The 15897-nt window shown below is 45.1% G+C and overlaps 1 protein-coding gene across 3 annotated transcripts in view; it reads right to left on the reverse strand.

Annotated features, from left to right (window-relative positions):
- The window catches only part of LOC137660223 (zinc finger protein 729-like), a 60867-nt gene that overhangs the window by 44686 nt on the left and 284 nt on the right, over positions 1-15897 (reverse strand). Inside the window, exons 1-4 of one of the 3 annotated variants that reach the window (XM_068394942.1) lie at positions 15026-15156; positions 11777-11895; positions 10187-11466; positions 9066-9935 (exon numbers count right to left, since the gene is read on the reverse strand). In XM_068394942.1, coding sequence (XP_068251043.1) covers positions 9066-9935; positions 10187-11419 — 2103 coding nt within the window. In that variant the 5' untranslated portion in view covers positions 11420-11466; positions 11777-11895; positions 15026-15156. Of the gene's footprint in view, positions 1-9065; positions 9936-10186; positions 11467-11776; positions 11896-14948; positions 15157-15897 lie in introns of those variants that run through there. The other 2 variants (XM_068394943.1, XM_068394944.1) reach the window with 2 other exon arrangements.

Here is a 15897-nt window from a genome sequence, read left to right on the forward strand (position 1 = left end):
AAGAGGGAAGACAGCACGGATCCTCTATGAGCAAGCTCAGCGTGTATGCTTACCCAGGGGGAACACACACGGCGTTGATACTTTTGCGAGCAACAGCCTGCAGAATCTTGGAGGATGTCGAGGTATGGGGCAAGAGACCAAGCAGAAGGGACTCCCTTCTATTGGCTCAAGGGGAAAGGGGCAAGGAAAACCACAGCAGGAGCTCCTACTGTGCTCCACCTCTCAACACCTCCCGAAGCCTGTCCTTTGAAAGGGAACCATAAAGCTCCAAGGATTGCCACAACTAACGCAAGACGTTAAGGGAAGACTCTGTCCGGGGGAAGATACCGCTACTTCGCTAGGGGAAGTAACAGGAACTTCCTTACCTACAGGTCGCCCAGGGGTTAAATGGTTAACACTCTTGACAGCTCATCCTCTGGAAAAGACCAACCAGGCAGAGGAAGGTAGGAGAGTTTAAAGGGAAGGAGAAGAATGGTGGGACTTCTTAGACCCTGAGGCAGAGCTAAGGGACTAAGAATCCCTTTTTCACTTCTTTCACCTCCTGTGGAAACAGTCCTCCTGGGAGGATGGCCACTCCCAACACTCATCATAAGGAGACCTCCGTGCAGGAGTGTCCTTTGCACGAAGGGCAAAATCGGTGAGGATCCTTCTCCAAGGCCGACCCGAATGTGCCTCAAGGGTGGCCCATCATGTCGGAACAAATCCACATGTTTGCTTCCTCAGCAAATGTTCAGCAAGTCACACCTGAAAAGAAAAAGCAAAGCAATATTTAGTACAGTATAATCCTTAAGGAATGAATGGCAGATCACAGCAGAACAAGTCTACTCATTTCCATAGCCACATCAAAAGTAATCTCAGTGGCGAGTGGAGTGTGCAGATGGGTGGGGTTTCCCCCACTACCCCGGTAACTACAGGTAGGGTTGTTGACATCTCTTCAAGTTTTTAAGTCAATTTATGCCAGCTCGCGCTGAATCTTCTATATAAAGCAACATGGGTTTGTATTCATATAGGAACAAGCAAGAATTATATATCCAAAATGTAAATGCATTCATGTTCCCCACCATTCATCATAGGTAGTAGTCTAAAGTAACCAACTACACATGACAAATTCGGAGATAATTTGTATTTTTCCTAACCATACAAACCTTAGCTATTTACATAGGGTATTACTTTCGGCGTAGCTGAAATGGCGAGCCATTAGATATTTAACGAGGGTTAACTACCCCGGCGCTAGTTAGGGAAGGGGTAGCTAGCTACCCCTCCCCCCTCACACACTGGTGAACTGACTCACTTCGCTTAGAGGTAGGACTTGTCTTGGGGGACAGGGCTGGGTAAATAGCTAGTTTGTATGGTTAGGAAAAATACAAATTATTTCCGAATTTGTCATTTGTTCCGTAACCGAAATACAAACCACGCTATTTACATAGGGTGACTTACCCTTAGGAAGGGTGGAAAGTCCCCAGCCATACTGGCTTTGGCTTTACCCGGGGACTCGGAAACCGAGTGAGCAGCACTTTGAGAAAGAGAGTCCCTGCACCTCGCAACTACCTTGCTCCACAAGGAGCTTGCGGCCTACATAAGCTTATGTGTGGAGGGATGAAGCATGACTTGTCCTAGGCAGTCGACCTGAAGACCTTTAGAAGGAATTCTGGACTAGGACGTTCCCAATACCACCTCGTCAGGGTATGGGGGACGCGACAGTATTGTCTTGATACTAGGAACACAAGGAAGCATGGTTTACCTGCAGTGGTTTGAGGTCAGCTATGCAGAGAACCTAGGATGCTGCTTTCCCCAAGAGAGGGGAGGAAGAAGAAAGAAGTAAGGGCCAGACATACCTCTTTCATTCATGCAGTCTGACACCGGGTAACAATGCCATCAACCTTCTGCTACTTGTCCATTAAGGAGCCTGAGGTTAGACCAGCTGTTGTGTAGCCACCACAGGCCGATAGAAAAACGTATCGAGGCTCCTGTGGGTCACATCCTGCAGGTAGTGGGCTGTGAAGGTCGTTCGACACTTCCAGACCCCAGCTTGAAGTACCTGCGTCACAGAGTAGTTCTCTTGAAGACCAGTGACATTGCGATGCCTCTGGCATTGTGTGCTCTAAGGCTACGTGTCGGAGGGGGGTCTGGATTCAGGCCGAGATGGATGGTCCTTTGAATCCAGGCTGCAAAGGTATTCTTGGTGACCCTCCGCTTCGTCCTTCCCGTGCTCCCAACCCGGGCTTGCACGTTAGGACGAACTGCAGCTGTCCTTCAAGATAAAACCCCCGACTCCTTACTGGGCATAGTAGGAGATGGCCTGGGTCATCTGTTACGGAACGGAGACATGAAATCCTGAAGGAGTCGAACCGAAGGTTGGGACTCCAAGATTTTGAGTCTAGAAACCAACTCAGGGACGAATCCAAACGTTACCTCTCCCTATTCTCTTAAATGGGCGAAGTCGTACGAGAGACCATGAAGTACGCTGATACGCTTGGCCGAGGCCACAGCGAGCAGGCGCACCGTCTTCTAAGTCAGGTCCCTATCAGACGCCTAGCGAAATGGTTCACAGGGAGAAGTCTTAAGATCCCTAAGAACCCGAGCCATGTACCATGGAGGAGGTCTCGCTTCCGACTGGGTGCAGGTAAGTTCGTAGCTTCGTATGAGCCAAAAAAGATCCCGCGAGGAGGAATTGCCTAACCTTAGAGCCTGAGTGCCAGGCTTGAGGCTGAGCGTTAGGCTTACCGCTGAGAGCAAAAGGCGTATTTCCTCCCGCAGATAGACAATAACTCCGCTATCGCTGGAATAGTGGCATTGAGGGGAGAGATACCTCTCCCACGACATCAACCACCGAAGACTCTCCACCTCGCCTGGTGAACTCCTGCGGATGACTTCGCAGGTGTCAAGATATCCGCTCCGCAACCTGTTGCAGAATGCCTCTCTCTATGAGGAGATGCTGGATAGACTCCAGGCGTGGAGCCGAAGCGGAGCTACAGCTTGTGGTAGATGCTGCAGTGTGGTTGCTTTAGCTTTTGTCGTGGGGGGAGCTCTCTCGGGAGTTCCATCAGGGGATGCAGAAGGTCCGGAAACCACTCTGCATGATGCCGTAGCGGAGCTATCAGAGTCATCGACAGGGTGACCGATAGTCTGGTCTTGTTGAGCCCCCCCTTCCCATCAGACCCAACGTGGCAAGGCGTAGACGTCGATGTTGTCCCACCGATGTGGGAAGGAAACTCGTCAGGGAGCCTTGGGGTCCCGAGCTGGGGAGAAGTACAGCGGCAGCTTGAAATTCAAGGCTGTCGCGAACATGACCACAAGGTCAGGGCTTGTTGGCTACTAGGGGTTACAAAGACCACTCGGTACTCTTCTACCTGCGATGCTCTGCTCCGACTGTCAGAGAGCAAATTCCTTTGTCCGGAATGAAGCGAGCCGATAGTGGTATTGAGTGGACTTCGGACCATCTCAGTGTATCTACTGTAAGATGGGAAGGCTGTTATGAAAAGGTACCTCCCTGCTTGATGGAATAAGCAACTACCGTGGTGTTGTCGCTCACGGAGTGACTCTCCGGGGTCTGTTGGAACTGTTGACGGGCCAGAATACGGCCTTCATTCCTAGCCAATTGATGTGGAGGTACCCTTCTAGTTCTGGCCATAGGCTTGAGATCCTTTGGTTCAGAACGTGCCCCTCCCCTTCTTTGACGCGTCCGAGGACAGCATCAAATGCGGAGGAGGGACGAGAAGATCCACTCCCTTGCAAAGGCTTCTGTAGGTCAACCACCACTGCAGGACCATTCGTTCCGCAGGTCCCATAGGACCCGAATGCCTGGGGAATTGTAGTCTTGATTCCACCGCAGGGAACTCATCCTGAGGCAGTTGTTTGGAACTAGAGGGGTCAAGGTGGAAGGTGACCTAGGAGGCTTAACCAGAAAAGACTGGAGGCTCTCCTCGCCTGAGGAAAGGTTCTACGACTCTCCTCCGCCTTGCTATCCTGTCATCTGATGGGAAGGCTTAACAGAGATTGGAGTCTATATCAAGCCTAGATATCCCAGTTGTTGCAATGGAAACAGAGAAGACCTCTTGAGATTTACCATGATCCCTAGATCTTGGCAAAGTCTCAGAGGCTTTGTCTCGGTGTCGAAGAAGAGTCGATACCGACACTGCCGGGGTTAGCCAGTCATCCAGAAAGCGAAGGAGGCGGATGCCGCTCCTGTGTGGACATGAGGATTCGGGATGAACTTCCTGGTGAATGCCTGCGGTGCTCTGGAGAGATCGAAACTCAGCACCTTGAACTGGTATATCTGTTGACTAGGCTGAATACCAAGTAATTCCTGTAAAGACGGATGGATTGGGATCTGTAAGTACAGTACCTGTCTTTCGGATCCAGTATGCACATGAAGTCTTGTGGTCTCCCTACAAGTCTGATCGAATCTGCTGTTCCATACTGACCGAAGTTTATTCGGCAAACTTGTTCAGGGCTAAGAGGTCGATGGCGGGTCTCCAGCCCTCAGGCGCTTCTTACAAGAAAGTGTCGTTTGAAGAACCTGGGGGGGGGGGCGCCGACAACCTTGGAGAGCATCCTTCTAGAGCATGGTCTCGACCTCTGCCCAAGGGGCTAGCCCCTTTGCCGATCCCATGGCATAGGGGCTCAGCGACACTGGATTCGTTGTCAAGGGAGGTAGAGATGCTACGAAACGGGACACGAAATCCTTGGCTGCTCATGGAGATCGTTCAGGAATCGGCCTCGAGTAGCTGCCACTTGAAGGTGCAACTCCAGGTATCCCCACCCCACTGGGGGATGCAGGTAGGGGTTGCCAATCCTAACGTTTGCGGCCTTGGCCGCCCCTTCTAGGATTATTGCCTTCCCCGGCAGGCTCCTCGCCCTTTGTCCCCGACAGGAAGGGGGAAGCTGCATAGACACCTTGCCTAGCTGCCCGAGCCGGTTCCGATGTCCTAGGCTGACGAAGCTGTAGTAGTTGAGGCGCTGGAGGCTTGTAGGGACTGGATGTAAGCGCCTTGGAGGAGCGAATCGTGATACGATTTCTCCACCTCTCAGCCGTTCGTTCCTTGTCCTTGGGCTGAAACAAGCTCTTTCCAAGGATGGAAGAGTGTCTGGGTTTGCCGATATCCAAGGTAGGGACCCTCGAGAGAAAACCCACGGTCACTGCATCTCAATGCTTCAACATCGAGTTTGTCTACAAGTTCGACACTTGGTGTCGGGAAACGATGGTGCTCATGCCTGAGAGGAGGAAAGTTCTAGGACCTACCGGAGTTTCCTTGTATAAATCCTCGGGTCGCGACCGGATGGCCAGAGACTCAAGCTCGACGATCAGCCACGAGGTGGCCTGCCTGGTACTCTTTGCGGCTTCCTCCTGGCTCAAAATTCCCGAAGTCGAGAATGTCACCTGCCGGGCGGAGAGTTTCTCGAGGGCAAAACCCGTGGCACGGAATGGTGGAGAGGAAGAGCTAAATCAGGATATCCCATGATCTCAAAGTATTCTCTCTGTTGACGACTGACAGAAGCTGTGTCAGCAGCTACCGTTGGAGGGAAAGGGATCAGGTGATCCTGAGGAGAGAGATGATGGGGCCTGCCTGAAAAAGGGGAGAAGAATGTTACCCAGACTCTTCTGAAGATTCTTCTTACTTTGTACGTGCCATGCTCCGCGCTCACTAGGTAAAGATCATGACTATTATGATCTGAAAGTATGCGCTCCAGAAAAACTCGCCAGGTTGCCCGTGCTGCGAGACCCGACAGGAATCGTGGTCGAAATCGCCCTTGGCGCTCGCGCGATGGTACAAACGTTGGTTTGCGCGCGGGCGAACGTGTGCGTGCATGCGCGCGGGCGAACGTGTGCGTGCATGCACGCGGGCGAACGTGTGCGTGCATGCGCGCGGGTGAACGTGTGCGTGCATGCGCGCGGGCGCGGTCGGAAGACCGATGGTGCGTAGGCGGGCGATGGTTTGTTTGCGGGTGATGGCGCGTTGGCGAGCGATGGCACGTTGGCGAGCGATGGCGCGTTGGCGAGCGATGGTACGTAGCGACCGATCGCGTACAGGAGAGCCAACGCGTGGCCGCGTACGGCGATCTGAAGCGTGGGCGCGTCGGCGCCTTGAAAACGCTAGCGGGCAGGCGAAGAATCGTGCGCGATCGCTAGGAGATCACTGGCGCGTAGGAGGTCGTAGGAGTGCAGTGCGCGGCCAGAAGATATCAGCGAGGGAGCAGAAGCCGAAGGTGAGGCTTCGCATAATAGCGAACGCTCCTGGACGAGTACAGGAGACTTCTTGTGGGAGCGCAGGCGCTCAAAGACTCGTTCAAGTCTAGAGCGCAGGAGATCGTCGGTGAGGAGGCAAAGGAAACATCTCTTTGCCTTCACCCACATCTGGAAGATCATGGTGTTGGCGAACGTTGGTGCGAATTACGCACATCCAAAAAGGGCGCGCAGATGTGCGCTGGCGAGCAGGCGGTCGTGGGCGTAAAAAGAAGGAATGATCTCCTTGCCTGTGCCCAGATCCGAAGATCGTGGGCGCGAGGGCGAACGTTGGAGCGCATTGCGCACATTAGAAAGGGGCGCGCAGGCGATCGTGGGCGTACAGAAGACCATTGGCGCACATGGCACGTAGCAGGAAAAAGGCGATCAGAAGTGCGCTGGCGAGCTGAAGAGATCTGGAGCACATAAGGTCTCAGAGGCGCAGGTGAGCGCTGGCGCGCAGACGAGAGCTGGCGCGCAGGTGAGCTCTGGCGATCAGGAGATCTACGGCGAGACCAGCTACAAGAGATCGCAGGAGAGAAGACTGGAACACAGCAGGAGAGCGCAAGCGCGCTGCTGTGCGCAGGTAAAACCTGGCACTTAAGGGACTTACCCACATTGTGGAATAAGCCCTTTGCCCCGAAGGGACCGGTGCTCGTTGGAAAATGAGGTACGTTGGCTCCCACTGTGCATCTGCGTCCAGGAGAAGGTCTGCCAGGAGGATCCACTGCGGGGAAGGTGAAGATGAAGACGACCACAGGCAGGAGCACCATCATCAGACCTCTGAAGAGGAGTCTCTGTAGAGAACTCCCCCAAGGGGGAGAAGCACTTGCCGGAGAGACCGAGGCATCAGCTGCCCCCGAAGGGGACTGAGCCCTCAGCAACAACAGCAGAAGGAGACCTCCAAAGAGGAGTCTCTGTGGTGAACTTCCCCCCCGGGAAAGAAACACACGCAGGAAAGACCGTAGGGCTCAGCTGCCCCCCGAAGGAGACTGAGCCTTCAGCAACAACAGCAGAAGGAGTCCTCCGAAGAGGAGTCTCTGAGTGTCCTCCCTCGCGAACGAGAGAGGAACACTTTGTAGAAGAGACTGAAAATAGAGCCCAAAGGGCCGAACGGTCACCAAGTGACCTGGGAGCCAACCTCCGAAGAGGCGCTCCTGCAACTGCTCAGCCCCTTGAGCGTAGCTGCAGATGCGACCGCTCGGCGCCAAGAGCATAGTCGCACAAAATTTATGGTCCGAGAAAAGTAACCGCTCAGCCCCTTGAGCAGGGTTACAAAAGCGGTAGTCCAGCACCAAGAGCAAACCCGCCGGAGGACCAGGAACATATCATAATTATTAATGGTAAGAGAAGTTTCCCCCGAAAGGGAAAGAAACTCAAACCTGGGCAGGGAACCTCCCTCGGAAGGGAAGTTACCCACCCAAGGAGGCGAACCTCCTAAGGGTTCTAAGATTAACTGAAGAGCTGTCGGTGTCACGAGAGAACTTCCAGGAGAAGGAGACACGCCCCTGACGAAGTCCTATAGAGGAGGCAGCAACAGCCGACTCCCCGGGTCCCCACAAGACAGCTCTGCTTCGTTGTCACATTAGGCAAACGAAAAAACAGATCGTTAACTGTGAAAATAAAAAGTAATTAGTTAACATTTATTCCCCCGGGAAGACTCCGAAGAGGAAACCCAAGGGAAAAGAACACAAGAATTACATAACAGGCAAGAGCCCTCAACCCCACCTACACTCACGGGAAGGGGAAAGGGGGAGAACTGTAACAAAAACAGAATTATAACAGTTATACTTATGCAATTCATTAAAGAATGTTCACTAAGAGTAAGAACGAAAAACCTCGAAGGGAAACTTTCTTTAAAAGCTGAAAAGTAAACAAATACAATTAGATTTTATAATAAAAAATAATTGAGATAAAAAGTACTGTACTGCGTAGCAACTCCACCCGAACGGAGGAGCTATCGTAGTATGTAGTAAAACGTAGTAAAAGGGAGAACGACCTCCAAAGAGAGAGAGAGAGACCGTAGTCAAACTACACTCTCACGTTCCTACGCTGAACCCCACATTCCCCGTAGGAAAGGAGGAGCAGCGGAGAAACAAATAACAAGTCCAGCGATGACGACTCCCAACGGCGCCCGTGGAAGGAGCCGAAGGATCCGAAGGACCAAGGAAGAGATCGCGATCCATGAATATACATCGTAGTGGCCTGACTGCCGGCAGCTACATGGTGATATCGTACACACACATACACAGCGTGAACACTGAAAAGGAAACTTACTGATTTCTATACTCAAATATATACATACTGTAAACATAAAAAATATGTTTACATATATACATGAGTACAAGAAAAGTAAGTAATTAAGTAAAGACAAAACAATAAATGGCTGCCATGCGAGGACGGGAACAGAGACATCCGTTCGCTGTCCAAGCCAAAAGCGAAGTGAGTCAGTTCACCAGTGTGAGAGGGGGGAGGGGTAGCTAGCTACCCCTCCCCTAACCCCTGCTAACTAGCACGGGGGTAGTTAACCCTCGTTAAAAATCTAATGGCTCGCCATTTCAGCTACGCCGAAAGTAATACCCTATGTAAATAGCGTGGTTTGTATTTCGGTTACGGAACAACTCAAAATTACAGCATTCGTCAAGACTTTAGGAGCTACTTTGTGCGATGAACTTTGCATCTGACAAGGACAAGAAGTTACAATCAGTTATTTTAAAAAATACCCATGAGAACATACTCCAACTTATTTTCAGACATTTAACAAATTCTAAGAATATTTACAAGTTTGTAACCGGGCATTATATCTTACTGTTGATTCTGTTAAATGGCAACGGTAACATACCTGATTATGTTCTGCTTTATGTACTGCAAGCTCCTCGGAAGTTGAATGATAGGTGTTACAGAGCCCACAACGAAAGGATGATGTTCCTCCATCAAAGACTTTTCGAAGCGTCTCTTCTTTTCTCTTTACATTTTTCTTTTCTTCTTCTTCTATTGCCACTACTGCCCCTACCATATCACTAAGCATCTGTGAAGACACTTCTTCTAATCCCTCCCTAGTAAAATCTGTAGAATCTTTCATCAAACTGGTCGCCATTTCATCAGATTCTTTTGCATCCAGCACAAACGGTGAAGGTAATATCACATTACATCCCTTGCTTTGCCTTATTTTCTTGGACAGAGAGTCAGAAGGTGGGACATCTAACCTGCTTTTTTTTATCTGGAAATACTTTACTAAGAGTATATCCATCCTGTATTCGTCAGCATTGCGTGAGGACGTTAAAGAATTGGCGGACTGTGAACTCTGCTTATGATGATCTTGCAGATGATGCAGTAACCAGCTTTCATCCTCTGCAACATGGCCACAAGATTCCTCAGGGCAATCTTGCGATCTGTGACGCCAGCCATGCATCTCCAATATCTTAGGGTGTGAAAAGCGAATACCACACTGCTCACAGCCATGAGGCTGTAGTTCTTCCAAGTGTTGTTTCACATGAGCAGTCAGCTGGTGTTGGGAAGCAAATTTCTTAGGACAGCTGGGACATGTCAAATTTGCTGGATGTTTCCGCACATGAGCTCTGTGCTCAGTAATAGTAGCGAATTGAGTGCCACAGACTAAACATGCCAGTGCTTTGTTTCTGATGCCATGCTGAATTCTGAGATGCCAGTCTTGTTGGCTGGCACTCCAACAATCTTGCTTACAGAGAAAACACTATAGAAGGAAGAAACAAAAATAAATTAGAATATATAGAGATTTTAACAATATATAACTACTGTACATAAAGGATAATAAAATTTCCTATCATCCCTATAAGGGAAATTAATTTACTCTGTCATGAAGAACATCATGTACTGCAATGAATTTTCAGATATATGACCACTTCATAAATTTATTCAAAACATCGGATGGCAAGGCTAAAATTATGGTAAAACACACTTTACCCAACACAACTTGTAACTTACCATGAAAGAGTCCAGATTGCTCTGCTGATGTCTATTTATCAAATGGTGTCTGAGTGTACCACTTGTTGGCAAAGCTTCATTACAAATGGAACACCTGTATAATTCCATTGCAGCTTCTCCACCCTCTGAAGTTCCCTTCCTCATTCTGCGGGTAGGAGGTGGAGGAAGAGGAGGGGCAAAAATTGTTGCATGAGTGACTTTATATTCTTTCTCTTGGTATTCATCATTCTTTGAAAGTGGAGTAGTTTTCTCTTTCTCAGACAGGAAACTGCAGTTGTCATTGTTTGTTGGTGGTAGTTCTGACTGACAAACTAAATCAGGGGGAGCATTATCAAGTACTCCTCTCGACATTAGTCTTGAATCCTGTGACTCATCCTTCCTTTGAGGTTCGTGAAAAGAACTTGACATAAACGACGAAGAGGGGACATTTTGAATGTATGAATCAGCTTCCGATGTACTCAGGATGGAATATTGTGATCCCCCTTCAAACTTATCCATCATTCCCTCACCTGCTTTTGTAACATCGCCTGTACCAGGATTACCTAATTTTAATTGAGAAGGATGATCAGATGCAATGGAGAGGGCGTCTTCGGTTAGTGTTTCATTCATAAGCAAAGCTTCTTCCTCTAGGCTTACAATAAAGACCTCCTTCTCAGACACAGGAAAACACTGGAACACCACCCCTTCCTCATTCATAAGGAAAGGTGAAGAGTCTAATAAATTCATCCTGGCATCCTTGTGCTCTTCTTCATTGCCATGTGAAATAACTTTCAGGGACTGGTCTTCATGATCATTTCCCACAATCAACTTCTTTGAGTTATTTCCACAGTCCTCCTTCAAAATTTCCATGGATTTTCCCAATTCAACACTGCCACCCACAAGATCATGGTGGTCATTTTCCTCTCCATCATCAACACCAAACACAGACACACCTTTTAAGTATTTGCAAGGCTCAGCAAGCATGGAATCTACTTTAATTAGGGCTTCACCCTCATATTTTGAAGTAAGCTCGCATAAATCAGAAGAAAGAATAATAGGTGGGTGAGATTCATTGCAGTCATTGCTAGAGGGGCAGTTTGATAAAACCTCAGTAACTAAAGCCTCTTCAGTATGAACTGGTCTACTATGAGGAGTGTCCGAGCAAGATGCAGTAATGGTCTGACATCCGAGTGAATGCAGGTTATGTTTCTCTTGATCCATTGTCAAAGCATCAAAACTGTCACTTTCCAGCATAAAGGGTGATTAGCATCACCTCCTAAAGCTCTTGAAATACATTTGTTCTGTAAAACAAAAATAGAAAATATAAAAAAACTTCTACATTGAACATAATGCACCTCTGATATTAATATATGACAGCAAGAAAACTTGAAAAAATTAATAAAAAATAATTTTCAAATAAGGAACCCCAAAAAGCAAACCCTATTACAGTACTGTAGTAAATTCACTATCTTCCAAAATAAATTTAAACATCCTAAAAAGTTGTAGTGTATATTAACATATATATACTGTACTCTATATTGTACCAGTTTTAAAAAACCTTTAATGGCGTACAACTATAAAGCATTAAAAATTTCAGAAGTTAATATTTACCTAAAACACCAATGAAGTTACCACACATAATGCGAGTTACCATGGTGCTTAATAGATAGATTCTTGGAAATACTTGAGTAAACAACACTTCTTTAAAAAGTTCTTCAAGTTAGTTCACCCTGCAGGAATTCAGAAAAAGGAGATTAGTTTTAAAAAGATGCTTGCATGATAGAGCACACATTAATACAAAACTTGAAAATCAAGGACATACTTTAATTTCAAGTCATAAAATCATACGAAGTCTGCAGAATATATTATAGTTATCAGAATATCTAAGGTTTTGTCTCTGTTTAAATTAAGATTACTGTATTTTCCGTGTCATAAGACGCACTTTTTTTTTCACAAAAAATGCCTCCCCAAAATCACCCTGCGTCTTAACACTTGAGAAAAAGTTTTAAAGGGAGTTCAACACCCTTCAAACACCCAACTATTGACATACAAACACTCAAACTGACGAGAGATAGAATATAAACCTACAATTATCATTCATATGTAATAAATTCATTAATTTTATATTGCACTTCCTTTAATGAAGTACAGTAGCAATTTTTTTTATGACTTGCTAACCCCCTTCTACAAGCAACATGTCAATTAATGGTCTTGTAGCAGACAACGCTATGACATACTAGTTGTTTATGCAGTATATATCTATTTTCCTATATTTTGTTGATATTTTGTATTAAAGCAATATATTGATAATGACTTTGTTGCCTGAGTTACATACAAACAGACAGTTGCTGAATACGACCTTGGAAAAAAATTCTGTTTGTTAATTGCAGTATTACAAATTTGCATAAAAGTAACTAGACCTAGAACCACATAAACAGTAGCAAAATTATTCCACCTAAAAGAATGTCTAAATTCTTTCAATCAATAATTACATTTTTTGTGAAAATTTATACACTATATAAGGAATTTTGGAAATAGTACTAGAATTTTACCTGTTTAACAAAATTTCATGCACCTTTGGCAATGCCGCTTTCATGTAAACACTTGAAACACCAAACACTCTGATTAAACGTATAGTTGTGGTGGAAACTACTACTGGTTTAGTGGTTTCTTATATGGATATGTAATAAAATTGGGATAATTGGCATATAGCTAATTAATATTAACGTAAACATTTCATAATTCACCCAAAATAAGAATAGTTACTGGGCAAGACAATAATCACGCTAGAATCGCTGACTAGGGATTTGTGTTAAGAAATTTTTTAAATCCTCAATTTTTTTTCTAAAACAGCCTTGCTAATTTTTGGGTGAGTCTTACCACTTGTAGCGTCTTATGACATGGGAAATACGGTAGTTTACATAATTGACAATATTAAAATGATAATAATCATTATCCTGTCAAGTATGAGCTAAGAACCAGACAAAAAAGTCTTTACTCAACAACCCTGACATATCTTAAGATTTCTAAGGCTTTGTGTTGCTTTATAGGGCAATGTCACTGTCCCTTGCCTCTGCCATTTATGAGTGGCCTTTAAACCTTCATGTACTCATGACAGATAAAATTAACTGCATGGTATGATTAGTCTACATAAACTCATCCCTGCTACCCACTGCAGCCTCTACACATGCCAAACAATGTATGATTAGCAAAGGAAGGGCACTTAAATTTACAGCATCACAAATGATACTTTTCTTAATATAATGCAAAGTGCACTTCTCCATGTAGAACAATCAAATCACAGTAGCAAAATACATACTTTACCTTCCCTATACTTATCTAGTACCTCTTCAATTCCTTCCTGGGTTCTTACCTATTTCTGGCACCCAAAAGTATCTTTGACGGACAATGCCGATACATTCTTAAGGGCTATGGCAAATTTTTTTACACAAAATATGATTCATATGATGGCTTAAAAAAAAAAAACAAAAAAAAAAAAGGAGTTGCATTTCTGAAACCAGCAAACTAATTATATAAGCTTGGTTTAAAAGTTTAAAGGCCGCTCATGAATGGCAGAGCCAAGGGAAATTGACATTGCCCTATCAATCAGGACGATGCCCTAGAAACTGACCATACATACATATGATCAGTGCCTAAGCCCCCTTTCCGCTCAAGCTAGGAGGAAAGAGGACCCGGCAATGGATGCTGATGACTCAGCTGATAGACCTATCCTAAGCTCACAAGGATGGTGAGGTTGCAGCAACCAAAAAAACTAATGAGATTGAACAGGACTCGAACCCCAGTCTGGCGTTCCCCAGTCAGGGACGTTACCACATTAGCCACCACAATGACTTACAGTAGCAACTGCAAGACTTGGGCAAGCTGTAAATGACATGGTGTAGGTTGTCAAATAAACAAGTGTGTTGGGAAGCACACAATGCAAAACAAAAAATCCTTAATAGAATAATTTTGCAAACAATGCAATGAATAATTAATTGGTAGAAACTATAGGAATATATAAAACTAGTATATGCGACCCATCAAAACTAACGGCTAAAGATTTGGATAGATATGTATGTGCACACAGAAATTCAACAGTTCCCACACCCTCCAACTCTCCTAACTACTACAGGGCAATTTGTGGGAGATTGTCATTTCATCGTAGTTGCCCCTCAGTGACAGGAAAGAAATATGTATTTAAATATATTGCGAGACACTTGATTTTTATTGTTTAGGGATGGAAAACACGAGACACACGTTAGAAGGTTGATTTGACAGCACTGACCATAACAGAACATAATCAAATAATATTGCTATGTACAGACTGAAGATTATAAGTGGCTGCTGACTATAGGCTATAGGGGTTCAAAGTAAGGGTTTAGAAGATATCTATTTGATTAGTTTCTTCCTAACTTCCTTACCAACATTGCACTATACTATAATGGGACAGACAAATACCCTAAACTAGCAAAGGAAAGCCTAAGAAAGCCCTGGCAAGATTATGATGGCCATCATACCCTATCCATTGGGTATGATAATACACTGGTTCATGAATGGAGACCCACATCATCAAAATATTGAAGTTGAACGTAACTCTGATCCCATTACCACCATTTTGAAATGCAATCCCTGTCCCAAACCATCCTTGTACAAATTACTAAAGAATTGCAAAGGGAAATAAGAGGAAATCCGTTTAACGCAAGCCTCGAGCAACACCAGTTTTAACTAATTGGGACATGATGACACACAGGCACGACAGCAATATGAATTTATTTATAATTACCCATGGAAACGGCGGCTGACACTCAAATACAAACAATATTGACTGCACAGTAATAAAAACAAGTGATTTTTTCTCACCAAAATCCTCGCCAGTGTTGCAAGAGACATTTTGCAAAGGAAACATCGCCTGAGGTCACCAATGCAAAGCGATACTTTCCTTCCTTGCGTTCATAACTATTGTTTACATGCGACTGACGGCGTTTGATCATTTTGCTCCATTGTCGTCTCGTCACGTGACGTTTAATATCGCCTTCGTAAATTAAATATATTTGAAATACTAATTCTGCTCAGAACCTCAGTAAAAAAAAAATAAAAAAAGTCAATATTAAGTAACCAGCAATATCAAACGTGATTTTGATTAAATAAAGGGAAAATACTAGAGCAATTATTTACCGACACTACTTCAAATAGGTGTTAGAGTTCGCGTGTTGTTTCTCCTAAATATTTCTTTTATGAGGTCGTCAAGTTGATGATTTGGTGAAGTTAAGTCTTTATGGGAAGGATAGAATATTGAAAATATTTAGTGAACAAAAATAGCTGAGCGAAATTAAAAAATAATAATTAGAGGATTTGTTTTCGGAATGACTCCAATGGAGTTAGTGATTTCTTAACTGATTGTTTGGCCAGTTTGTAATTAACAAATACTGTATGGCTGTGCATGATACAAAGAAGCAAAGAAGATATTAGTGTTTGATTACCCCCGATGAATATAAAATCTATGCTCTGAATTCTTTCGAGGTAAAGCTTTAAACGTTTAAAATATATTCACAAATTCTAAAAAGTAGCTTGATATTATCCAAGATCTGTCTACATCTGTTGAAAATTATGCTAGTTATCAACACCATATACATATACATGTAGTAATATGTAGATATCTTACTTTTTATAACATCAGAATTACCTCTGTAAGTATATTTGACGTTGATAGTTCATTGAAATCGAGAAGTCGT

Source organism: Palaemon carinicauda, chromosome 20 (genome assembly GCF_036898095.1).
Source record: "Palaemon carinicauda isolate YSFRI2023 chromosome 20, ASM3689809v2, whole genome shotgun sequence".
Classification (NCBI taxonomy): Eukaryota; Metazoa; Arthropoda; class Malacostraca; order Decapoda; family Palaemonidae; genus Palaemon; species Palaemon carinicauda.